The sequence below is a fragment of the Lissotriton helveticus genome, chromosome 4_1, assembly GCF_964261635.1.
Source record: "Lissotriton helveticus chromosome 4_1, aLisHel1.1, whole genome shotgun sequence".
Taxonomy (NCBI): Eukaryota; Metazoa; Chordata; class Amphibia; order Caudata; family Salamandridae; genus Lissotriton; species Lissotriton helveticus.
In genome coordinates this window covers 8,741,868-8,767,325 of record NC_136063.1, presented here as the reverse complement: position 1 = coordinate 8,767,325, position 25,458 = coordinate 8,741,868, and the positions used below count along the sequence as shown (strand labels likewise).

General features: G+C 48.2%; 1 protein-coding gene across 4 annotated transcripts in view; it reads right to left on the bottom strand.

Moving 5' to 3' along the window:
* Nucleotides 1-25,458, bottom strand: part of LOC144826893 (GTPase IMAP family member 8-like) — a 258,208-nt gene that overhangs the window by 29,561 nt on the left and 203,189 nt on the right. For all 4 annotated transcript variants that reach the window (XM_078685353.1, XM_078685355.1, XM_078685354.1 and 1 more), the window contains 2 exons: nucleotides 17,784-17,806; nucleotides 12,029-12,144 (listed from right to left, as the gene is read on the bottom strand). In XM_078685353.1, coding sequence (XP_078541479.1) covers nucleotides 12,029-12,144; nucleotides 17,784-17,806 — 139 coding nt within the window. The remainder of the gene's footprint in view (nucleotides 1-12,028; nucleotides 12,145-17,783; nucleotides 17,807-25,458) is intronic.

The window sequence follows — 25,458 nt, the reverse complement described above, 5'->3', positions numbered from 1 at the left end:
TTTGTCTTAAGTCTGTCTTAAGTCTGTCTTAAGTATGTCTTAAGCATGTCTTAAGCATGTCTTAAGTTTGTCTTGAGTGAAACTTAAGACAACATACTAACTTTACTATTACTAAAGGCATTCTGTGAATATCAAAAGTGGTACGTTTAGGATTTTGTCTTAAGTTAGTTCTGTGAATCGACCCGAGGTGTCTAATTTCTGAGAATCTAGTACCACCCATTCTCTTCTTTTTGAATTTGGGTACTGTCAAGTAGTTAATGTGGATGGATATTAGAGTTCATTTGGGGTGTACTTTTGGATTTGGGCTGTGATGAAGGTTGAACTTTTTCTGTTGAGGGATTTGAAGATAACACAACCAGTTTTAAACATAGTTCTTTGTTTCACCGGAAGCCAGTGGAGTTTTTTCAGCAAAGGGGTGATATGGCAGTGCCTTGGTTGTTGGAAAATGTGTTGGGCTTGTTCGTTCTGTACTATTTGGAGGCCCACTTAGAGAGAGTTGACATAGTCATTTCTGGATTTGAATAGGGCAATTATGACTTTAATGAGGGCCTCTGTGGTGAGGAAGTTTGCTATTTCCTTGCATCTACTAAGGTATAAAAAGCAGGAGGAGGTTACTGCTCCAAGTTAAGGTTTCATAGATAGATGTAATGTAATGATGTCTTGTAAAGCGCATGTATCACCCCACATGGGGTATCACCCCACATGGGGTATCTCCGCGCTGTAGACCGCTGGGGAACCCGTCCTGACTTTCCCTGTGAGATGGTCCCTACTTGGTATCTCCAAGGTGAAACCAGGCATCCCCGGCGTATGTGGGGGGCCGTTGTGGAGATGAGGCAAGCTAATGCCCAGAGTTACCGAGTGTGACCCCAGGTTAGAGTAGGCACCTAGGTGAGAATTATCGAGTCCGCCGTCCCAGGTCCACGACCCTGCCACGTCAGGAATTGAACCCTGGTCCCAGGCCGTCCTCTGCTTCCGGGTCCGCCGCCTTCAACCAGTGAGCCACACCACTCCACGTAGATGAGAACCCCACGACTTTTTACTGATTCTTTGGGGCAGGGTGGGGCTCTTAACGTGGAAGGCTAGAATGATGCCTTCCAGAAGTCATACTTGCTTCTAGTGATGACAATTGCAGTTTTATCTGAGTTTAATTTTAGATTGTTTCTATTCGTACAGTCATGGATAAATATGGTTGTTGCTTTGAATTCCTCCTTTGATTAGGAAGAATTGTCAATGTGAAAAGTAGCTGCATATCATCAGCATAATTATTGTCTTTGATGTTCATTTATTTGAGGGTGTGCACTAGAGATCATATGTATAAGTTAAACAGATTTGGCTAAGAGGAGGATCCCTGAGGTACTCCTCAACCTCGATCGACTTTAGCTGACTTGAAGGGTATTAGATGGACAGATTTTAAACTGCCCATAAGGAAGGAAATTATCCAATTGAGGGCTGGAAATAGGTCAGATCTTAGTTAGGACAGTACAAAGATATTTTTGTGCACTTCCAGAACTTATCTTACAGCTTTGGGAAGAGATTCCATGACGGATGTGATGTTGAGCTGGCAAGTAATGATACACCAAGGGAAGAGTTATGCTTTGGAAACCAAACAAAGGCAAGTGTTTAGCAGCAGCAGTTGTCTTTTGAAGAGAAAAGAAGGAGAAGACTTCTTCACTCATATCGTCTTTCAGAAGAACAGTAGGTATCTAAGGAGAGGAAAGTTCCCTAAGAAAGGAGCAGTCAGGGGACGTGGCTAGCAGCCCTGGAGACTGGCCGCTGCCTGAAAGAGCTCTTCCCTTCCCGACAACTATCCTGACTTATCCTGAGCCATCTAGTGAGAAATAGTGTCCTGCGACAGACGTGTCGGGACACAGACGTGTCCCGACCCCAGACCCCGTATGGAACCTTCAGCCCACGGAATAGTGTGTGAGCTGAGTTGTCATCCTCCCTGGTGACTCGGGCTCGGACTTGGCAGGGGTAGCGGCTCCCTGGTGCCGAGAAGAGTGACGCATAGCCCTGAAGCGCGAATTGGATCCTCGGGACGGCATAGCTGTGGTCGAGGCATCCCCTACATGGGCGGAGTACTCGGAGTGCCTGAGGCGGCGTAACATCAAAGGCCAGCCCGACACCATTGGCTGCGACCGCGGTAGACCCTGGCGAGCAGTTCCATAATTGAGGCCCGGCACTGCGGCTTGGAGGGTGCGGTGCGCAGCCGCTCTTTGAAGAGAACAGGAGGCTTGGTGGGAGCGGATGCTCCCCAGCGCTGCAGCGCACACTGTACTGCAGACCGTGAAACGCCACCGGGCTGCATGCTGATAAATGTGGTGAACAGCGGAGGGGATTTAACCCCTTCCATCCTGGCCTGTTTCCGCTGCTGTGCCGTAAACAAAAGAACAGGGCGGGGCCGTGACGAACCCCAGCCGTCATCCGCACACGAGCACCGTGGAGCGTGATGGCTGGGGTTTGTCACCAGCATGGAAGGGGTTAATCCTGGGCCTTCTCCGGCTGGGCTGGTAGACGTAAAGGCATTCCCCACTAGCGGCGCCTCCGGCCGCATCGTTAAAATTGAGGCCCCGACTTGAGGCCTGTTGGTGCAGTGGTCCCGGATTGGTGGCGTGAGCTGGGAGGTGGCTGGATGCCTGCACTGATTGTGGCCCAATGTGAACATACTGAATGCCATATCGGATTGCTGCGGGCGCTGTGACTGTTGCCCTTCCCCCATTTCTTCCCCGGTGTGTTCTCCTGAGTGCCGGGGAGGGGACGTGCCACTGAAGTGCAGTCCGGCGGTGATCCCTCACAAACCATAGTAGTGGAGATCTCCTGGGGCTTTGGGAGGCCTCCTTGCCTTCAGGCTGTCCCGGTGGAGTCACATGTTCCTTGGAAGGCCGTAATTCCCAGCGTGCAGGTGACTGGTGAGACCCGCAGGGCACAGTGGAGGACTAGTGGATGGTGCAGCATTGAGGTGGGTTCCCCCCTCCTGGGAGCTGAGTAAATAGGGGCATAGAATTACGTTAGTTACTACAGAGACAGCCCAGAGGCTGAGGGTGACTGAATATCTCGACCCACTTCTCATATTGCTGGACTTTGGACACGGTGCGGGTGGTCAGGCGGACTGAACCACTTGAGTTATATTGCAAAGAGGACATCGTTGGAATAGAATTGCCTCGTCTGCCCCTCTCCCCTGCCAGGCGCGCTGACTGATGGAGCACTACAGTGGCGACGGGAGGGAGAGGTCCCAGGAATAACCCACAAAAACAACTGGCAAAATTTGCGTGGTCCAAGGCTGGGGATACAGGCAGCTCCCGGATATCGGGAAAGAAAGGTGACGCGGTGACATCAACACAGGATTCAGCGCCTACTCTTCAAGTTGTTATTGCGGCCATCAGTGGAGTGCGGACATCGATGGATTTGGTTACTGTAGAGGTCTTGCTCCTTCGGGCTGATTTTCGGAAGATGGATGAGAGAGTACAGGAGTTAAAGATAGTCACTAATGCTTTACAGCCGGACACCTCAGAGCTGCAAATGCAGATGCGTGAACTGCAAACGAAGTAGGACAGAATGGCACAGCAACTCGACAACTACGAAGGCCGGGCCAAACGCAATAACATTCGCATTTTGGGGGTTCCAGAGAGAACAGAGGAACCGGTGGCAGGTGGAGGGCTTCATAACGAAACACCTTAAAGCCAAGACTCTATCCAACTACATTTCGATTGAAAGGGCCCACAGAGTACCGGGAGGCAAGCCGCGACCTGGTGCGCCGCCGAGACCTATCATTGCACGAGTCTTCAACTACCGCGACAGGGACATCATCCTACAGACAGCTCGCTTCAACCACCCTCTGAAAATGGACAACTATGAGGTGGCCTTTTTTTCCGGACTTCACGGCTAAGGTGCAGGCCCAAAGACGCAGCTTCCAGGCTGTTAAAAAATAACTCAGACATAGGGAGCTCAGATATGCAATGAGAGTTAACTCTGATGGGAAAACATGTTTTTTTGATTCCCCGGAGACAGTTTGGGACTGGTTGGACGGTTGGACGACAGCAAGAAACAAGAGGAGGGTCCGACAGAGTAATCTGAGCCATCGGCATGGAGCTTTGGTGGAGACGAGCCAGGGAAGCCCAGAGGATGTTCCTAGCCAGCTTGAGAAACAGGACTAATGGACAGGGGCATCAAGAATGAAGCACTCCAGCTGGGACTCTCATACAAGCGCAAGTAGTGGGGTCGGGGGAAAGGGAGGAGTGATGATACGAATTATTGTATGATTTGTTAATGTAAGGGTCCATACCTAGGTTTTGCGTACTATGTGATTATCTAGAAGTGATTTGGGTGGGGCGCATATGGCTTAAAATTCCCAATTCTTTTGCTTTGATTTAATGGGAAGGGGGCTGCTTTACCCCGAGTACTTTCGACATTCTAGGGGGGGGAGAGAAGCACTCTGCCAATTTTGGGGTTGGGTAGTTTTGAATCCACGGGCAGGGGGTCAGAGAGGGGGAGGGGGAAGGGGAGGGGAGATGGAGTGGTTGTCTCAAGGTTGTTCAATTTATTGCTGTGATGATTGGTTCATTGATATCAGGTAAGATACTGCATGATGGAATGCATACTAGTATTTCTCTGACCTTAAGTCATTCAAAGAGTTTGTAGAACATATTGAGTTTTGGAAGAAAATTGCGAAATGTGTGGCTTTCTACTTTCTCCTATGTGGCCATGATCCATGTAATGGGACGAGGGGTGACACGCAACTATGGGGAAGGATAGGGAACGATCCCTGGCAGTAATGTCATGGAATGTGAATGAGCTGGGATATAAAATAAAGAGGGGAATTGTGCAACAATACCTGAAGAGGCTCTCGCCGGATGTGGTCTTACAGCAGGAGACCCATTTGGTAGGCCAGAAATCCGAAGCCCTCTCTAGATGGGGATATAAAAAGGTGGCGAATGCAGACTATACGACGGGCTCAAGGGGAACGACTATATTGGTGAAAAAGTCCACACCTCTTATTGTACACAAGACATGGGCAGACGCGGCAGGTCGATTTACGGGGGTCGAGGCTCAGTGGGATAGGACAGACCTCAATATACTTTCAGTCTATCTGCCACCTGCTCTGGGCAAGACTGCACTGGAGGTCCTGGGCACTAAGCTAATCGGACTTCGGGAGGCGGTACTGATTATGGGGGGGGGATTACAATATGACACTAGACGATACTGTCTATCGACAGCCACCTAGGCCACAAGACAAATCCAGCAACCTCCTATATGATTTTGTACAAGCGCTGGGACTGACAGACATGGGCCAGAGACTCCATCCTACCGACACATTGTTTACCTTTTACTCCAATGTCCATCGTAGCTTGTCACGTATTAATTATTTCTTCACACATCAGGCCTCTATCGGCAACTTTGCCCAGTATAACGTCCTACCTAGAGGGATATCGGATCACTCTCCAGTCTGGACAGAATATACACATTGGGAACGCCAACCACCAGCCACTAAAGTGATTAACCCTTGGCTCCTACACATTCCAGGCATTAGAGGCGAACTCCTTACACAAACAGAGAACTTGTTAGTTAAAAATGTGGGTTCTGTTGACTCGAAGTGCACAGTCTGGGAGGCATTCAAGGTGGTATTTAAGGGGGTAGCCAGGTCCCTTAAATCTGGATATGTTGCTAAAAAACAGGAGCTCCTGACCTCGGTGGAGGCTGAACTCCTTGAACTAGAGCAGGAGTACTCACAAGACCCCTCGCCTGACACTAGACACAGGCTCCTCCTGAAACAAGACGAATATCGAATTAAGACCAGCTAACAGATGGTTGCCAAGCACCGCGCAATGCGGAAACGACTCTAAGAGCTCGGGGACAGAACAGGTAGGACACTGGTGTGGTTGGAGAGACGAGAACAGGGTTCTCAGTGGGTCCATAAGCTGCTAACGCTGGAAGGGGACATACTAACTCACCCAAAGGACATAGCGGAGCAATTCGCCGTTCACTTTGAGAGGGTGTACTCCCCCTCTACCCACTATACGGCGGAAGACTCCCGCCAGCTCCTCGTTGACAGTGATGTCCCTAGCCTTTCAGAGGAGGATGTGGAAACTCTGGAGTTGGACCTCTCTGCTGAAGAAATAGGTAAGGCTCTCGGGCAACTCAAATTTGGGAAAGCGATGGGACCTAATGGCATCCCAGTAGAATTTCTGAAGGCAACGGCCTCCCTGACTGTGCCACACTTGAAAGCCATGTATGAGGAAAGTTTGGAGGAGGGTCCACTGCCACTAGACCAGCGACTAGCTACTATTGTAGTTATTTACAAACAGGGTAAACCGATTGAAGTATGTGGTTCCTATAGGCGGATTTCGCTAATAAACTTAGAGACGAAGGTATTTGCCAGGGTCCTGGCGAATAGACTAGCAACAGTAATTGCCTGGCTGGTCCACCCTGGCCAATCGGGCTTTATGCCAGGGCGCAACACAGCCCTCAACCTCCGGAGAGTGCACAATGTGATGGCCCAGAGTCAATATATTGAAGAAGACGCAGCCATACTGTCCCTTGACGCCTCAATGGCATTTGACTCCATAGAATAGCCATATCTATTTGAGGTGCTACGGAGGACCGGGCTGGGCCCCAAATATGTGGCCTGGGTCAGGCTCCTCTATACTGGAGTGCTGGACCAAGTAAGGGTTAAAGGCTTTATATCCCGGACATTTGAACTTCGTAGAGGAACGAGACAGGGATGCCCACTGTCCCCACTGATCTTTGCCCTGGTACTGGAGCCACTCGCGGCCTGGGTGCGGAGGAATGTGTTGGTTCGTGGACTGCGCTGGGCAGATGTTGTGGAGGACTGCATATCGCTCTATGCGGATGACATCCTGCTCTATCTGGCCTCCCCCTATAGATCTATAAATGTGATCCTGGATATATTCACACATTTTGGTAAACACTCAGGAAACTCAATTAATTGGTACAAATCAGTTCTGTTCATGCTGAAAGGAGACGTGCCGCGGCTTCGGCCCCGATGTGTGATAACGGTAGTAATGGAAGGATTTCGATATTTGGGGATTTTTATCGCCTCAGACCCAACCTGTTTTTATTACTTGAATTTAGCCCTACCTCTTGCCAGGCTGAGGGCAGATGTGAAACACTGGAGGACCCTGCCCTTGACGCTGGTGGGGAGGGCGGCACTTTTCAAAATGCTGGCCCTTCCACGTTTTCTCTATGTCTTACAAAATTGTCCCCACAAGGTCCCAGACTCGTTCTTTAGGGCTATCAAGAGCGAGTTAACCATACTGCTATGGGAGGTAAGGCCACCAGAATCGCGAGACAAACATTGACAAAAAGCTGGTACGACGGGGGCATTGCCCTCCAGGATCTACAGAGGTAATATTGGGTGGCGCAGCTGGTGACAGTCAACCGCTGGCTGTATGATCCCCCAGATGACCCAGCATACGCCCTCGACAGATACCAAACTGACCGCTCTGGATATCTGGGGGCTCTGTACACGACAGACAGGAAAAACAAAGGGAAATTCTTTGGACCGACTATACACACACTTGAAATTTGGCGTCTGGTTACCTCTTGACTGGGTTGTGCAGGCAATCTCTCATTGGCCACGCCGTTATGGTTCGCTCAGCGGCTGGGGAGACTAGACTATCAGCCTGGATTCGACAAATGGGACCTAATTGGGCTATCAAAAGTGGGGGACCTGATTAAAAAGGGGACTTTAACGACTTTTAATGTACTTCAAACGAAGTATCTGATGGCACAAAGTGAAATATATAGATATCTACAGATCAGACACGCGCTGTATGTGGCTTTCCCGTCTTTTAAAGATATACCGGAAGCGTTGCCCCTGGAAGATCGTTTGCTGGACGGGCCTCTGGCCTCAAAGGCAATATCCCTAACCTACAAGAAGCTGAGTAACAACCTCCCAGATGCCTTCTCGAAGCTTAGGCAGAACAGGCTCCAGGATCAGACACACAGGGTACAGGATCAGACAAACAGGCTCCAGGATCAGACACACAGGCTCCAGGATTAGACACACAGGCTCCAGGATCAGACACACAGGCTCCAGGATCAGACACACAGGGTCCAGGATCAGACACACAAGCTCCAGGATCAGACACACAGGCTCCAGGATCAGACACAGAGGCTCCAGGATCAGACACACAGGGTCCAGGATCAGACACACAAGCTCCATGATCAGACACACAGGCTCCAGGATCAGACACAGAGGCTCCAGGATCAGACACACAGGCTCCAGGATCAGACACACAGGCTCCAGGATCAGACACAGAGGCTCCAGGATCAGACACACAGGCTCCAGGATCAGACACACAAGCTCCAGGATCAGACACACAGGCTCCAGGATCAGACACAGGGGCTCCAGGATCAGACACACAGGGTCCAGGATCAGACACACAGGCTCCAGGATCAGACACACAGGGTCCAGGATCAGACACACAGGCTCCAGGATCAGACACACAGGGTCCAGGATCAGACACAAAGGCTCCAGGATCAGACACACAGGCTCCAGGATCAGACACACAGGGTCCAGAATCAGACACACAGGCTCCAGGATCAGACACACAGGGTCCAGGATCAGACACACAGGGTCCAGGATCAGACACACGGGTTCCAGGATCAGACACACAGGGTCCAGGATCAGACACACAGGGTCCAAGGAACAAGTAACTTTAGCAGGACAGTAGATGCAGTAGGCAGCAGGCCTGTACTGCAGCATATACAGTCTCCAGGATCAGACACACAGGGTCCAGGATCAGACACACAGGCTCCAGGATCAGACACACAGGGTCCAGGATCAGACACACAGACTCCAGGATCAGACACACAGGGTCCAGGATCAGACACACAGGCTCCAGGATCAGACACACATGCTCAAGGGTCAGACACACAGGCTCCAGGATCAGGCACACAGGGTCCAGGATCAGACACACAGGTTCCAAGGAACAAGTAACTTTAGCAGGACAGTAGATGCAGTAGGCAGCAGGGCTGTACTGCAGCATATACAGTCTCCAGGATCAGACACACAGGGTCCAGGATCAGACACACAGGCTCCAGGATCAGACACACAGGGTCCAGGATCAGACACACAGACTCCAGGATCAGACACACAGGGTCCAGGATCAGACACACAGGCTCCAGGATCCGACACACGTGCTCCATGATCAGACACACAGGGTCCAGGATCAGACACACAGGGTCCAGGATCAGACACACAGGCTCCAGGATCAGACACACAGGCTCCAGGATCAGACACACCAGGTCCAGGATCAGACACACAGGGTCCAGGATCAGACACACAGGGTCCAAGGAACAAGTAACTTTAGCAGGACAGTAGATGCAGTAGACAGCTGCACTGTACTGTAGCATATACAGGCTCCAGGCTCAGACACACAGGGTCCAGGATCAGACACACAGGCTCCAGGATCAGACACACAGGGTCCAGGATCAGACACGCAGGCTCCAGGATCAGACACGCAGGCTCCAGGATCAGACACACAGGCTCCAGGATCAGACACACAGACTCCAGGATCAGACACACAGGGTCCAGGATCAGACACACAGGGTTCCAGGATCAGACACACAGGCTCCAGAATCAGAAACACAGGCTCCAGGATCAGACACACAGGATCGAGGATCAGACACACAGGCTCCAGGATCAGACACACAGGGTCCAGGATCAGACACACAGGGTCCAGGATCCGACACACAGGGTCCAGGGTCAGACACACAGGGTCCAGGATCAGACACACAGGCTCCAGGATCATACACAGAGGCTCCAGGATCAGACACACAGGCTGCAGGATCAGACACACAGGCTCCAGGATCAGACACACGAGGTCCAGGATCAGACACACAGGCTCCAGGATCAGACACACAGGGTCCAGGATCAGACACACAGGGTCCAGGATCAGACACACAGGCTCCAGGATCAGACACACAGGCTCCAGGATTAGACACACAGGCTCCAGGATCAGACACACAGGCTCCAGAATCAGAAACACAGGCTCCAGGATCAGACACACAGGGTCCAGGATCAGACACACAGGGTCCAGGATCAGACACAAAGGCTCCAGGATCAGACACACAGGCTCCAGGATCAGACAATCAGAAACACAGGCTCCAGGATCAGACACACAGGGTCCAGGATCAGACACACAGGGTCCAGGATCAGACACAAAGGCTCCAGGATCAGACACACAGGCTCCAGAATCAGACACACAGGGTTCAGGATCAGACACTCAGGGTCCAGGATCAGACACACAGGCTCCAGGATCAGACACACAGGGTCCAGGATCAGACACAAACGCTCCAGGATCAGACACACAGGCTCCAGGATCAGACACACAGGCTCCAGGATTAGACACACTGGCGCCAGGATCAGACACACAGGCTCCAGGATCAGACACACAGGGTCCAGGATCAGACACACAGCGTCCAGGATCAGACACAGAGGCTCCAGGATCAGACACACCAGGTCCAGGATCAGACACACAGGCTCCAGGATCAGACACACAGGGTCCAGGATCAGACACACAGGCTCCAGGATCAGACACACAGGCTCCAGGATTAGACACACAGGGTCCAGGATCAGACACACAGGGTCCAGGATCAGACACACAGGCTCCAGGATCATACACAGAGGCTCCAGGATCAGACACACAGGCTCCAGGATCAGACACACAGGCTCCAGGATTAGACACACGAGGTCCAGGATCAGACACACAGGCTCCAGGATCAGACACACAGGGTCCAGGATCAGACACACAGGGTCCAGGATCAGACACACTGGCTCCAGGATCAGACACACAGGCTCCAGGATCAGACACACAGGCTCCAGGATCAGACACACAGGCTCCAGGATCAGACACACAGGGTCCAGGATCAGACACAAAGGGTCCAGGATCAGACACACAGGCTCCAGGATCAGACACACCAGGTCCAGGATCAGACACACAGGCTCCAGGATTAGACACACTGGCTCCAGGATCAGACACACAGGCTCCAGGATCAGACACACAGGGTCCAGGATCAGACACACAGGCTCCAGGATCAGACACAAAGGCTCCAGGATCAGACATACAGGGTCCAGGATCAGACACACAGGCTCCAGGATCAGACACACAGGGTCCAGGATCAGACACACAGGGTCCAGGATCAGACACACAGGCTCCAGGATCAGACACACCAGGTCCAGGATCAGACACACAGGGTCCAGGATCAGACACACAGGGTCCAAGGAACAAGTAACTTTAGCAGCACAGTAGATGCAGTAGACAGCAGGACTGTACTGCAGCATATACAGGCTCCAAGATCAGACACACTGGCTCCAGGATCAGTCACACAGGCTCCAGGATCAGACATACAGGCTCCAGGCTCAGACACACAGGCTCCAGGATCAGACACACAGGCTCCAGGATCAGACACACAGGCTCCAGGATCAGACACGCAGGCTCCAGGATCAGACACAAAGGGTCCAGGATCAGACACAAAGGGTCCAGGATCAGACACACAGGCTCCAGGATCAGACACACAGGCTCCAGATTCAGACACACAGGCTCCAGGATCAGGTTCACAGGGTCCGGGATCAGACACACAGGCTCCAGGATCAGACACACAGGGTCCAGGATCAGACACACAGGCTCCAGAATCAGACACACAGGGTTCAGGATCAGACACACAGGGTCCAAGGAACAAGTAACTTCACCAGGACAGTAGGTGCAGTAGGCAGTGGGACGTCTGTACTGCAGCATATACAGTCTCCAGGATCAGACACGCTTCAGTTTGAATATGTTCATGATTCACCTCCGCCCTGAAGAAACTCCTTTGAGCTGTTAGTCAAATTTCATTAACTACCTTTCTGCACCACAGCAAGAAGTTCTGGACTCAGAAGGGGTCTTTTCACAGATCAATGTGAGGGTGAAATTGGAAGCTGTTGCCCCCGGGTGTGCACGGAGGAACCCCACCAAAGATATCAGTGTGGGTCTCAAAATACAATCGCATGAAGCTCACGTCCACTTACCTTCATATTTCTTCATCTCCATTTCAGGTTTCCGAGTTTTTACAATTTCAATATTTGTTTCTTTGTCTTTTCTCTTTATCTCCTGCTCTGGGCCATGAAACTTTATCTTCTCACATCTGGAAGGACACACACATGAGTTTAGTGCTACAGAACACTCACAGGCTACAAGATCTGAAAAAGAACAGCACATACATCCTGTTATCGGAAATAAAATGCTGTAATCACAGGAGCTCCTGCACGACAGCACTTGGTGTGTCTTACCACACACATGTATACACACACACAAACACTTTCTTTCTCATCAGCACTACTGATTTCTGTGTCTCTTTCTCTCACACTTCTTGGGATCTCAAAGGCAGCTGTGAATAATCACACACACTCTATCTCTCTCACTCTCTCTTTTACTCTCTGTGTATGCCTCCTTAGTTTCTACTCACTCTCATCATCTTTCTCACTCTCTCTTTTTCTGTATTTATTTATCTCTCTCTTTCTCCCTCTTAGACGTCCTGCACATGAATATCTCAGTAGTGCTGAGTATAAGTGTCTTTGAAATACTGCATAGTGCCCCCTCTCTGTAAAAGCTCTCAAAATGAAATTACTAAATACACGGATCTTCGAATCCTTGAGCTCCTCCACCGTAGGATCCTTGAAATCCACTACAGTGGGATCTCGGGATCCATGCATCTTTGAATCTCTAAACGCCCTGCAGTTTCATATCCCATAAATCTTGTAACTTGGAATACTTGAAGTGCTACACCTTAGAAGCATGATCCTTAGAAACTCTGGACTCCTGTATTTGAGAATCTCTGGATTCCTGTATCTTGGAATCACTGGAACCCTGTACTTTTGAATAACTAAAGGCCTGTGCCTTGAAATCTCTAAACAGCTAAACATTGGACTCATTTAGGTCCTTCATCAAAGAGTCTCTAGGATTCTGCGCATTGATTCTCTCGATCCCAGTACCTTTAAATCTTGGCCATTCTGGTGTACCCCACCTTGGAGTCCCTGATGTCCCGTACCCTAGAGTCCCTGCGGTCCTTCACCTTGGAATCAATGTGGTCCTGCACCTTGGAGTCTCTTGGCTCCTGCATCTTGGAATGTTTAAGGTCTTTCACCTTGGAGTCTCTGACATCCTCCACCATGGATATTCTGAGGTCCTCCACCTTGGTGACTCTGAGGTTCTTCACATTACAGGCTCTGAGCTCCTGCATCTAGGAATATCTGAAGACCTGCACTATAGAGAATTTGAATTCCTGCACCTTTGGTATTCAGGGGTCCTGCACCTTGGAATGTCTGAGCGCCTACCTCCTTTAGGCTCTTGGGTACTGCACCTTTGAGTCTATGACCTCCTGCACTTTAGACTCCGCTGTATATTCTGCTTGTGGATGTCACATTTCAAGTCTGCAGCCTTTGGTTTGACTACTTATAAATGGCTGCTTCTAACACCTCCCTAAGATGGATCCTCATCTTTTCTTCTATTTCTTGTTTTAAACTGTTCCCAGATGTGTTCTATAAAGCATTTGAGGATTATTCCCTCTGTTAGGACCCACACTGCTTTCAGATTATTCAAAATTATGTGCAATGGATAGTCACATCAGGGCAGCTCCAAAAGTGAAGTGGTGCAACAAGAAAGCAGATACAACCTTCTCCAATTCTTGCCTGTGTCTCCTTCACTGGCCTTTTCTCTCCCTCTACATTTGTCCCTCTTCTTGTTCCCTTACTGTTCAACCACTTTGTCTCTTCTTCCACCTCTTTCTCTTTTCACCTCCTCTCTCATTCTGGGTATTTCACTCTCTCCATCTCTCCCTCTCTGTCTCTGGAACACTTTCAAATAATCGAGGTTTGGTATGATGCCGACCCCTGAGGATGCTATGGGCTGAAGGCAAGTTATTAATGGATGAAGAAACGTTCCTTACCACCAAAAGCAAATCTAAGGAGAGTAGGGAGTTTATGAAGATTGGAGGAGCCCTTAGAGAACGATAGAAATATTACTAAACAATGAGTAGAGCTAAAAGTAGACACACATCGAAAAAGTATTCAGAGGAATTAAGATCCACATTTAAGGACCTCAATCTAACAATGAGTGGAAGAGAAGAGAAACTATTGACCTGCTGTACCAGAATGTACTTTTTATACAACGACCATTAGATTTATTAATACTTGTATTTTGAACAATGCATGACATTGTGAATCAGACACATGTAATAGCCCGGTTCTGTGCTTATTTTTTTAGTGTATGCAGGACATTTAATTGAACTGCTATTGTGTCATTCCTTCATGTGCATCTTTTTGAGACTGAACCTTACTGATGTGATCCATGCCCATTTTTTGTGGCCTCATTTTTCAGCGAGTCCTGAGCTCCATACACACCTCATTTTTGTTAACTTTTTTGTTATTTTGATAGCCTCACTGTTGTTGAAATTGATAATTTGATGTGCGATGCAATACACGTGCTGGTGAACATATCACCATAAAAGTAGAGGTGTGCTTTAAATGTTAATGACTGCCTAAAACCTTTCCTTTCGGAAAGCCTTGGTGTTAATCCCAAGTGGGTGAACATTTTGTCACTGCCTCCTGAGCATAAAGAATCTGTGTGTAATGTAACATGATGAATTAACCTCTGAATGTGAAACATTAGGCCTGGACACCAACTGTATTATAATATTGTATATAAACAGCTGTAGACCTTTGCCTCAGTTTGAACAACTGAAGTACAAGTCTTTCTACTATAGCCGTCATGATCTCAGAATTAGTTCCTTTCATACAGCTGCTAATTCCCCAGAAATCCTTAGAAACTTGTGCCCACTTTAATTTTTATCACTAATTTAACTGTGTTTACTGGGCCACTCATGGTCAGACAGGCACAAGCAAAACCTTACGTATGCCCCTTAAACTAGGGAATACATCTTGAGTTGTAGCCCTATAGGCCCTACACAGGCTCCACACTGAAGGATGAGACAGGTTTAGGAGGGGGTGTGTTTTTAAACAACTCCAATGAAGGTCCAAGTACTGAAGGGACATCTGAGGACTGGCAGGGGCATCAAAAGTACTGAAAGAGTTTTTAAGTACTCGGGTTGTGGAAAACTTGAGATAGTTTCTGTGGACAAAGGTGCTTCTTGAGGATGCGTGAGAGGTTCCCTGGGTTCATGGGTTATTTCCATAAGTCTAGTGTTGGACTTGTCCATTTTTGCGGGTCATCCCTGAGCTTTTTGCCTTTCTCCTGTATTTTGTCTGACCTGTTGTTAGCTGTTTTATGACTCTGGGCACTTTACCACTGCTGATCAGTGCTAAAGTGCATATGCTCTCCCTATTGTAAATTGATGTATGGATAACTGATTTCATGATTGGTTGGTTTGGTTTACTTGTCAGACCCTAGTGTGCCCAGGGATTGTAAAGCAAATGCTGCTAGTGGGCTTGCAGCACTGGTTGTGCCAGTCACAGAAGCAGCTTGTAAAAGTGTGTCCCAGGTCTGCCATTGCAGAACTTTTGTGCAGTTTGGTACTGCCATGTTGACTGGGCAAGTGCACCTACTTGCCCGTCCCTAAACCTTCCCTTTTCTGCATATTAGTCACTCCTATGGTAGGCCCAAGGGCAGGTTGCATTGTGGGTAAAAGGTAGGAGAAGCCCTGATGTGTGCGGCATGTCCTAATAGTGAAATACAGCCATTTTCGTTTTTCACTATTGTATGGCTACCTGTTCCCCATAGGCTAGAATGGGCAGTTTGATTATTACAGCTTATAATCGTAACTGACTCAGGAAACTAGGTAGAAATTCGAGTTTAGTATGCTTGAACTCAGAATGATAAACTACTTCTTTTAGTGAAGTTGGTTTTAACATTCTTTGTTTGAAAATACCACTTTTATAAAGTAGGTATATTCTTGTCTAACCATCCAAGCCTGCCTCTGTTAGGTTGTGCATTCCTTGTCTGGAGTTTGAGTGACAGGGGCTGGGGATTCCAGGAGACAGGGTGAGTCAGCACAGGTCTGATAAGAGTGATCTGCATGCAGATGGGAGGGAGGAGTTGCACCTGGGACCTGAATAGGGCTGTGCCTTCCCTCCACAATGCTGGCTCCACCTCCTGTGGTGCGTCTGATGTCCCTGGCCTGCACCGTGAAAGGAAAGAAGGAGTCTTGTCAACAAAGTGCTCCAGGACTGACCAGAACTGGTTTGGACTAGGCAAAGTCCTCTCGGCCTTTAGACAACAAAGAGAAAATGAGGATAAAAGAGAGGACCCAGACCCCAGAACTTTAGATCACTTTTGAGAAACAAGAAGAAAACTTTGCTGAGGAGAGGAACCTGAGAGACTGAGGAGAGAATATCTCTAAGTGTGAGGGATTGGCCTGCAGTTGTTACCTGACTGCCAAAGAAAGGAGAACAGACTTTGTGCTACTTTCATTCAACTTGTGAAGTATCTCCAAAGGCTTGAGATAGAGCTTGCCTGCGACTGAAGTCTCAGGGACAACAGACTTCATCCAGCAGCTCCCCAAGAGTTCTTTGGAAGTCCCTGCACTTGTGTTGGGCTTTTCTAAGGGACTGCGTGTCACAAGGAGCTGGAAGTGCGATTCACGAAGAAGAAGTGTGTTGCCAAACTGCTGCTGTCACTTCACAACGCAAAGGCACCTCGCCAGTGTAGAGGATCGACGTTGGACCAGACGCAGCCGCATCATCGGAGAAGCGTGTCGCCGCTGCAGCTGTCGCATCATTGCCGAACCACCTCGCATCGCCGGAGAAGAGGACCAACGTAGCAACAGATACCGCCACATCATCGAGAAGCATGACGCCAGACCTGTCGCGGCTCAAAGAATCGTTGAGTCACCGCACGGCCTTATGGCGTGCACACATCGTATTGCATCAAGGAGAAGACACCGTTTTTGTTCGTTGCACCGGATCTTCATCGCATCACGGCACAGCTGGTCGCATCACCACGGAAGCACAGTAAGAATCCTCCGCATCACCTCCCCGTGCTGAGAAGAACCGACACATCCCCTACGTATCAATGGAGACCCGACGCATCACCGTTCTTGCGTGTAAGGAACCAACACATCACCTTCCCTGCAACACTTTCGTTGTTTAGCATTACGCATCCAAAGGTACATTGACCTTAAATTGTCGCATTGTACATCTTAAGAGAACTGAGCTAATTCTACCATTTTTAAAGTACAGTATTGTGGATTTTTGTTGTTTGTGGTCTTGTGTTAAGTCTATATAAAAATACGTCTTTTTATACTACAACTTGTGTGGTGTCCATCTGTAGTGTTGTCACTGGGTTACTGTATGTGTTCGCAAGTGCTTTACACACCGTCTCTGAGATAAGCCTGTCTACTCGTGCCAAGTTTCCAAGGGGGTGAGCAGGGGTTATTTTAGGAGTGTACCCCCTTACCCTGACTGCACGCAAGGGGCCCTATTTGGTCAAAGGTACCTACCTCTGCCAACTAGGGACTCCCAAATCTAACAACTAGGAGTTTGAGGAGTCTCATAGTTGTTTTTTGTGAACTCAACTAATGTTGCTTAGAATGAAAAAGAGTGTGTAAAGACAGTGGATGTTTTGGGAACAACTTGGTGGTGGGGGAACTTAACACTGTATGGTGCTTTTGAAAGACAGGAGAGTGCCTACGTAGTTACCTACATATAATCATTGTATAAGGTAGTATTGCTTTTGCAGAACAGTAAATTTGTTTAAGTTCAGTACTAATTTCCACACAGCAGCCAGGCCATTTCCTAACAGACTGAGACAAGGACAATACACCAAACGTACCTGTCCAGGGTGCTTCTAACATCCTGCAAAACAGAAGAAAGGCAGAAGGGCATCAGTTTGCGTAATACGTTTTACATTCTGGCAGCAGTTTATGTTTAATATAAGTTGGGATATTCAAGTTAAGTTAAACACATGCAAGTATCTCACCCAGGAGACACTAGGATTTCAATCTCACATCTCATCACAGACAGTCTGTGGCATTCCGATTAGGATTTTCAATAACAAAAGAGAGAGTGAGGGAAAATTTACACTTATTTATGTGAGTTGGGAACTCCTGGTCCCCGGAATTAGTTACAAAAAACAATGGAGGAGTATCCACTCAGAAACAGAGAAAAAAAGGTTCTCTGGACATGGGCTTATGTGCTCGATTCAGCACAGTGTGCCCCAACCTGTTTAAGGATAATGCATATCCTTATAGAAGACCCCTCACTCACCAACCTGGTTGGTGACATGCTTCATCATCGGGGTCCCACCCCATAAGCCGAGTGCCTATAGGGTGTGCTGCGACACCTGACTACAGTGGAGCTGGTTAGTTTTTCTTTTATGTGTTCAGGGCGATCAAACAAGTGAATTAAAAAAGGGCCAAAACTACTCACTGCAAGTATTTATTCTTGAGTGCTTGAACCCTAGTTTAAAAAATGTGTAACACCTATGCCTAATTAGGTAGACTTTGGTGTTAAAAGTAGTGTTTGATAAAAATAGCCAAGTGTGCTATGTGAAGTGTGATAAATGCTATTGATTAAAAAGGTCTACATGTTTCAACCATTGTATATATTCATTGGTTTTCGTCAGAACCGTGATATTGAACTGGGTGGTCCACACACGCTAAGGTGCGTCCTGCCCTAGTCCAAGTTGGAGTGCACAAATTGTGAACTCGTGTAAAAATTAGTGCATTTTCTTTATTCAAAGAAAAACCTGTAAAGAAACAGGAAAACAAAAAACAGGGAGGGGTCACATACAGGGGTTGACGAAACACATGTACTACATTTAACGTATATAGCCATTCTTTTCCCCATTTGAGTCAATAGATGGGGTCGTGCCCATGTTTAAAACAGTGGAATCCATCTATTGCGCAAATGTACTACAGTGTTTTTACCGGACTGTGACTGATAGTTACTCGAACAGTGCCAAAGAAGTGGTGTCGACCTAGTTTTGGCATCTGGAAATAGCTAGTGAAAAGTAAGGGCGGCGTACTATGAGTGAGTGATCATACTGGTGTTGCGAAGTGGACGGCTGCCGAGAGTTGTGAGCAGTCGTGACATCGCTAATGTGAATTGCGACTGATACATTGCTTTTTGCTTACGCTTCCTTGCGGTGCTGCCGCTTCATGGGCACCAGCGCTTCCAAGACGGCAAGAGTCCGTCTCCTGAAAGTCGATAGACAACAAAAAGAGAGATGCCCGGTTTTAGTTTCCTGGCTGTATTTAGCATTTGGTATCGCCAGCGGGCTCATGTGCGAAGAACGGGAGGAAAAATTGTTTCCTCATTCAGATCGGCCACACGTTACTTACTTGCAGCTTCTGATCATCAGACGGTAAACCTACTTGGTTCCGGCTGGCGGTGCCCCGAGGAGTGACCGGGATGTCTGTGAATGCCGGTAAAGTAAAACTCGAAGCGTTTCCTGGTTGGGCGTGGCCTCATCACAATTTGTGCACTCCAACTTGGACTAGGGCAGGACGCACCTTAGCGTGTGTGGACCACCCAGTTCAATATCACGGTCCTGACGAAAACCAATGAATATATACAATGGTTGAAACATGTAGACCTTTTTAATCAATAGCATTTATCACACTTCACATAGCACACTTGGCTATTTTTATCAAACACTACTTTTAACACCAAAGTCTACCTAATTAGGCATAGGTGTTACACATTTTTTAAACTAGGGTTCAGGCACTCAAGAATAAATACTTGCAGTGAGTAGTTTTGGCCCTTTTTTAATTCACTTGTTTGATCGCCATGAACACATAAAAGAAAAACTAACCAGCTCCACTGTAGTCAGGTGTCGCAGCACACCCTATAGGCACTCGGCTTATGGGGTGGGACCCCGATGATGAAGCATGTCACCAACCAGGTTGGTGAGTGAGGGGTCTTCTATAAGGATATGCATTATCCTTAAACAGGTTGGGGCACACTGTGCTGAATCGAGCACATAAGCCCATGTCCAGAGAACCTTTTTTTCTCTGTTTCTGAGTGGATACTCCTCCATTGTTTTTGTAACTAATTCCGATTAGGATCACATGACTCAGCACAGTTTGCAATATCCCTAATTTGCCCACAAGTCAGCAAGGATTTTACATTCTGAATGAGAACAGATGACACTACAGACTGTGATTTTCTAAACGTGTAATGTATTATAGTCTTAAAATTTCTGCAATCAGATCGCATAGGCTGCTAAAACTCATACATTACCAGAAATTAGAGGTGGAAATTTGTGGTGATTTGTGGCTTCTTTTCTTCTCGCCTTCAAAGCCTTTGAGAGACTCCGCTTGGTTTGCGCTAAGGCCCTTGCGTTTGGTTGTGATGAGAGGTTTTGCGGATGGAAGACCTGAGTTTTGGAGCTGCCAGTGACCTGTCCCAGTGCGGTTTTTAGTTCCTCAAGTAGTGCCTTCCAGAGCTCTGAGGGGGATGCCAAACTACTAACTGTTTGGCACTGCTCTTTGTATGTGACCCACTCCAAGAGTTTTGGACTTAGTTTTGTTGACCATTTTATTCTGCTCAATACTTCATGGTGCTCTTCACCAGTTGAGGTTCCCAATGTTCCAAGATGTTTTGCGGATTTCCCATTTAGATCAAGGGAGACCCTCAATGGCCTATGATCACTCTCGTCCCTGTTTCCCACATCGAAGTCAATAAAGTATGTTAGCAGGTTTTCAGAAATAAAGATGTAATCGACTGTTGACTTATCCCTGAAGGTGGGCAAAGGATGCCAAAGGGGGTCCACTGCTTTTTTGCTGGAGTGGGCGGAAACCATGTTATTCTTGAGGGGGAGCTGTTGTAGAGGCACCGATTCTGTTATCTTTGGAGGTGGAGGTACCCCTGTACCGTGTCCCAAGTCCCTGGTGTTCATGTCCCCTACGTTGATTGGAAGATGTGAGGCATATTTATTTATATGGTGTTCAATTTTTATAGTTAATGTTTTTTAGTGCTTGCTTTTTTTGCCGTGTGGCAGTGTTTGCATAACAATTAATTATCAACAGGCGGATTGAGATATTGTTGCTTTTAAATCCGCGGATCAATGCTGCTTGCAGGTTGGGAGTATTAGTTGTTAGAGATTTTACCTCTATTTTGCGGGCATGATTGCTAAAGATTAAGAGCCCGCCTCTTGCTCTCCCAAAGATCTTGTGTTTTATTGCTGCGGTGTGAATCTCATAAAAGCCTGGGAGGATTAGGGGTTCGGTGGCCCACGTCTCTTGTAGGCACAGAATGTCATTTGCTCGGAGATACGTGCATGCTGCGTTGCAGCTAAGCAGTCTTTTTAACCCTGCAACGTTCCACGATATGATGGACAGATGTGTGTTGTTTCCCGCTCTTCTATACATGTGCGGGTAGCTAGCTGCATTTATTCTATTAGAAGTGCCGTCGAGGGAGCAAGCCACCGGGACCATTCTGCATGCTTTGCGTTGCGCTGTGCTTTGTCCCACTGTAGTAGTCTGCCCTTTGCTCAAGTGAGCTTATTATCTTGTAGGCGTTATAAGGTCTTAGTTCCATGGCTGAGCTTTTCCCTGGTTGATTGCATGCAGTCCCCCTTAACACCGAATAAACCCCCTTTGTTGGCGAAGTTACTTCTAATACATGTGGGTATTTCTCGGGTATGGGGAATGCTATGTCAATGCCCCAATCAGCCATTTTCCCTATTTCTTCTGTAGTGAGACCCACCTGGGCATGGCGACTCAACCCTATCAAAGTTGATTCACCATGAGAGTCACTGGAAAGGCTCAGGAACTTAACCCAGACTAGGTTGTTTGACTTTATTTCCGTGAGAGACGGGATATGCTTAAAAAGTCTGAGTAAATTGCCCCCATTTAAAATGTCGTGTTGACCTTTGATGAAATATCTGGGGGTGAGAATCACCTCCTGCGTTGTTTTACTAACTTGATTTGCTTTATGCTGGATATTTTGGTCTCCTTCCAGAATACTTGTGTTGTGGCTAGAGCCAGGATTCCGTTGGCATGGTTCTAATTACTGGATCGTGCTTTGAAATGGCTGAGCTGCTTGATCACAAATTTTCTGGCAGCCCGGGATCTATATGTCCCTGAAGTATGTTGACCCTGATATTGGATCCTTGATCCTTAAATGAACATGCTTGATGTTTAGTACGTAAGGTGGTTGCGCTGTTGTTGCCGGGCCTGTTGGACTATGACTGACCTCCATGTGGGAGATTGACTGTGCGGGGCTATCCCTCTCTTTTGTGATGCCCGAAGCGGCTGGTGCTATGAGTGTTGAATTATTTGAAACATGATTTTTGGTGAAAATCGGGAAGAGACGTCTTTTATCTGTACTGATTTTTGAATTTTGAGTGTGAGTTGGTAATAGAAGAGCACGTTTTTTTGATGCCTTGTTTTTTTTTTCTGTTTCTTTAATTTTTTCGTAGCCCTCCTTGAAAGAGGTTCCTCCTTCCTTTTCTGATTAGAGTTGTTACCCTTTATTTGCCTCCCTGGGCTTGAGATTCGAGCGCTGGAATTACAGCTGGATGGGCTACTGAAAGGTTGGTAGATACTAAAGGTTCTTGTATCTCGGGTTTTGTTGTCGGGTTACCCGTGTTGCCTCCAGCTGCGTTGCCCAGAAGGCTCTCTGGGTTTAAAGCAGGTAAGGAACTGCTCTTTTTCCTTGGGCCCATCATGCCTCCTGTTTGAATTTCTAATGAATCTACCAAACCTTTAAGGATTTCTGGCAATGTTGCCCATGTGTCCATGAGAGCTGCGCACGCAACAGGTGCCAATGCAGTTATTCTGGATCTTGCTAAGCTTGTTGTCTAAGAAGTCCTCCTTGTTGTTCAGCTCCACTAGTCATTCGCAATGGTGAATAAAAGATCGATTTGTTACTCCATTTTCTTCGATTGCCAGAGCAGTGACCTGGCCATGTTTTGAACTGTTTCCTCAGGTGGGGATGCTCCTGGATCGTATATGGCACTACTCTCGTAAAGTTTCTGACTTTGAGAACTTGGTGTAGGGGAAGGAGTGCGCCAGATGTCGTTGGCGATTGTGAAGAGATTTAGGCTCAACTCCAGTGTGCTTTGTATCTTAGATTCCAAGTTTAGGAGGAATGTAGGTGATAGGTAACCCGAGTTTTGCAGCCGCTCTGACACACCTGTTTTTGTTGGACCGGATTCTGTGAATACAAGCAACGGTGTCTGCACGGGAGAGAGAAGATTAGATTGTTCCTGACAGTGTATTTGGGCTGTCACTACTTGCTCTAGGTTTCTGTGAGTTAATGTAGTGCTGTCACCTACTGGGTCACTTGCATGTCTGTGTTTCTTTCCAAATGGGCAGCATGGCCCTGAACAGGATTGAGAACGTTGTCTTTCGTTGCTTGTGCTTCCTATGTTTGCACTTTGTACTTGTGTAGCAGGGAGCTTGTGTTAGAACTGGCTCCCTGAACTCTGATCCAACCCGTTGCTGGTCTTGGCTCTTGGTTGATCTAACAGGGCAGAATTGTTCTCTGTATTGGGCGGAAGTTTATATAAGAATTGGGTTATGAGGCCTCCCAGAGGCGACTTTACAAAGGACTTTTTGTCGTGTACTGCGATCCTTGCCCTCCTTAAAATTCTGTGTGATACTTTAGACTAAAGTAATAGCTTTGCAAGGCCATTTTCTTGTTGCTGAGTGTTTTTTTCTTTCTCTTTTTTTAATCATTCTTCTGTGGAGATGATCAGCTCATCAATAAATCCGGGGTGCACCTTGCGGCTCCCACCACCGTGCTGCCCACTGTGAGGGGGGGAGGTGCTCCTCGCGGCTCCATCCGCCGCACTTCCCACTGTAAGGGTGATCTGACTCAGGTCCCAGGGCTCGGGGGTGCTGGGGGTGCTCGGTGGAGAGCTCAGTCTAACGGGCCTTGGTAGATGTGGTAGGCTCCCTCCTGCCCCCTCTGCTCACCTCTGCTCACCCGATGTGTGCCAAAGCTGGAAACAATCAGTGCTTCCTGGGCCACTGTAGAGTCCTCGCTCAGTGCCTTTGTCGACTCCTTTCCCCTTCCACCTTTCTAGCTGCCTCTGCCTCCTACCTCCTCCTCTGGGAACTACTCCTGCAACAGCTGCACACGCCAAGCTCAGAAACAGCCACGGACCCAGCTCCTCCTCTCATGGGTGTCCGCCAGGGGGTCCACACTGCGATGAGCTTTAGGCAGCAGGAATACGGGCTGCGGGAATGCGGTTTACAACAGCACGTGGGTCACTGCACACACTGCGGCACCCCACAGCACGAGTGACCCTTGACTCCTCGGCGGTCGGCCGTGTAGAGGCTGAGTGAGGAACTCCCCCGCTGTACATTTCTCCCGCTGTCCAAGGCGGCACGCAGAGAGCCGAGAGACGGGAGTCAGCTGTTTGCTCCTAGCGCCTGACACGCGGCTTTCCTCCTCCAGCCGCAGCGGCCGTGGCTCACCTCTCCCCCGCTTTCCTTCGCTCTCTCCCTCTCCTTGCTGGCTGTCAGTTGCTGTGGGGGCAGGGGTAACGGAGCAGAGTTAACGGAGCGGCGTTCTCCTCGCTCCTAGCTCCTGCCGCAAAACGGGTGGTTGGCTGACTGACCGGAAGAAGGTTAGCGCGCTGTGCATGTACCCATTGACCTACCCAATCCACTGGGTCCGGCAGGCCAATGGGCACACACACAGTGCGCTAACCTTCTTCACACACAGGAGCAATGCCTTGGGCGTGAATCCACCGGGCACTGGTGAAGCCTGGGACCATCTGAATTGGGTAGTTCCAGGTTGTAATAATGTACTTGAGTCTAATTGACACTTCCTATGTGCGCGACCCTTCACGCCGGTTGCATTAGATGAAGATAACATTTACTAAGATCCTGAAGAATCGCTAGTTTAATGAACAGGAAAGCGAGAAACACCTTGACCAACACACTCTAACAAGGACAACACAAGCCATTATCCTCGGGCGAGTGCCTTGTACACTGTTTTTAGTTACGGTAGGAGACCTCCAAAATAAAGTTTGTCCTTCCAGGTACTCCCAATCCTATTTTAATCACTCCATCACATCTACACAGTTCTGTCCCCACATCCACACTTCACCAAACAGCAGTTGGATGGAAGATCTCCGACAAAGTGCCCCTATTTTAGGGAGCCCGTTGGATATTGCACCGTTGACCTAATGAGGAGCAGCCCAAATGATGAAGCATGACACCTGAAAGGGTGTGTGAGGGCATTAAGATCCAACATATGGATCCCCATCTATATCCTTCTTTGATATACTGGGACCAGGTCACCCATGACTTCTGAATGTAGTCACATGACACAGACCAGTCTGTGATATTCTTAAAGAGGTCACATGATACAGAACAGAATGAAATTCTGATTGGAGTCACATGACCCAGCCCACCATAATCTTTATACTGTGTCAGGCTTTCAGTATAAAATGAGGTCGCTCTATACTGCACCTGCATGTACATTGTGTTGGCCTGTCAGAACAGAAGGATTGCTGTTAGTTGAACTTTTCTGTATGTTTAGGTTGT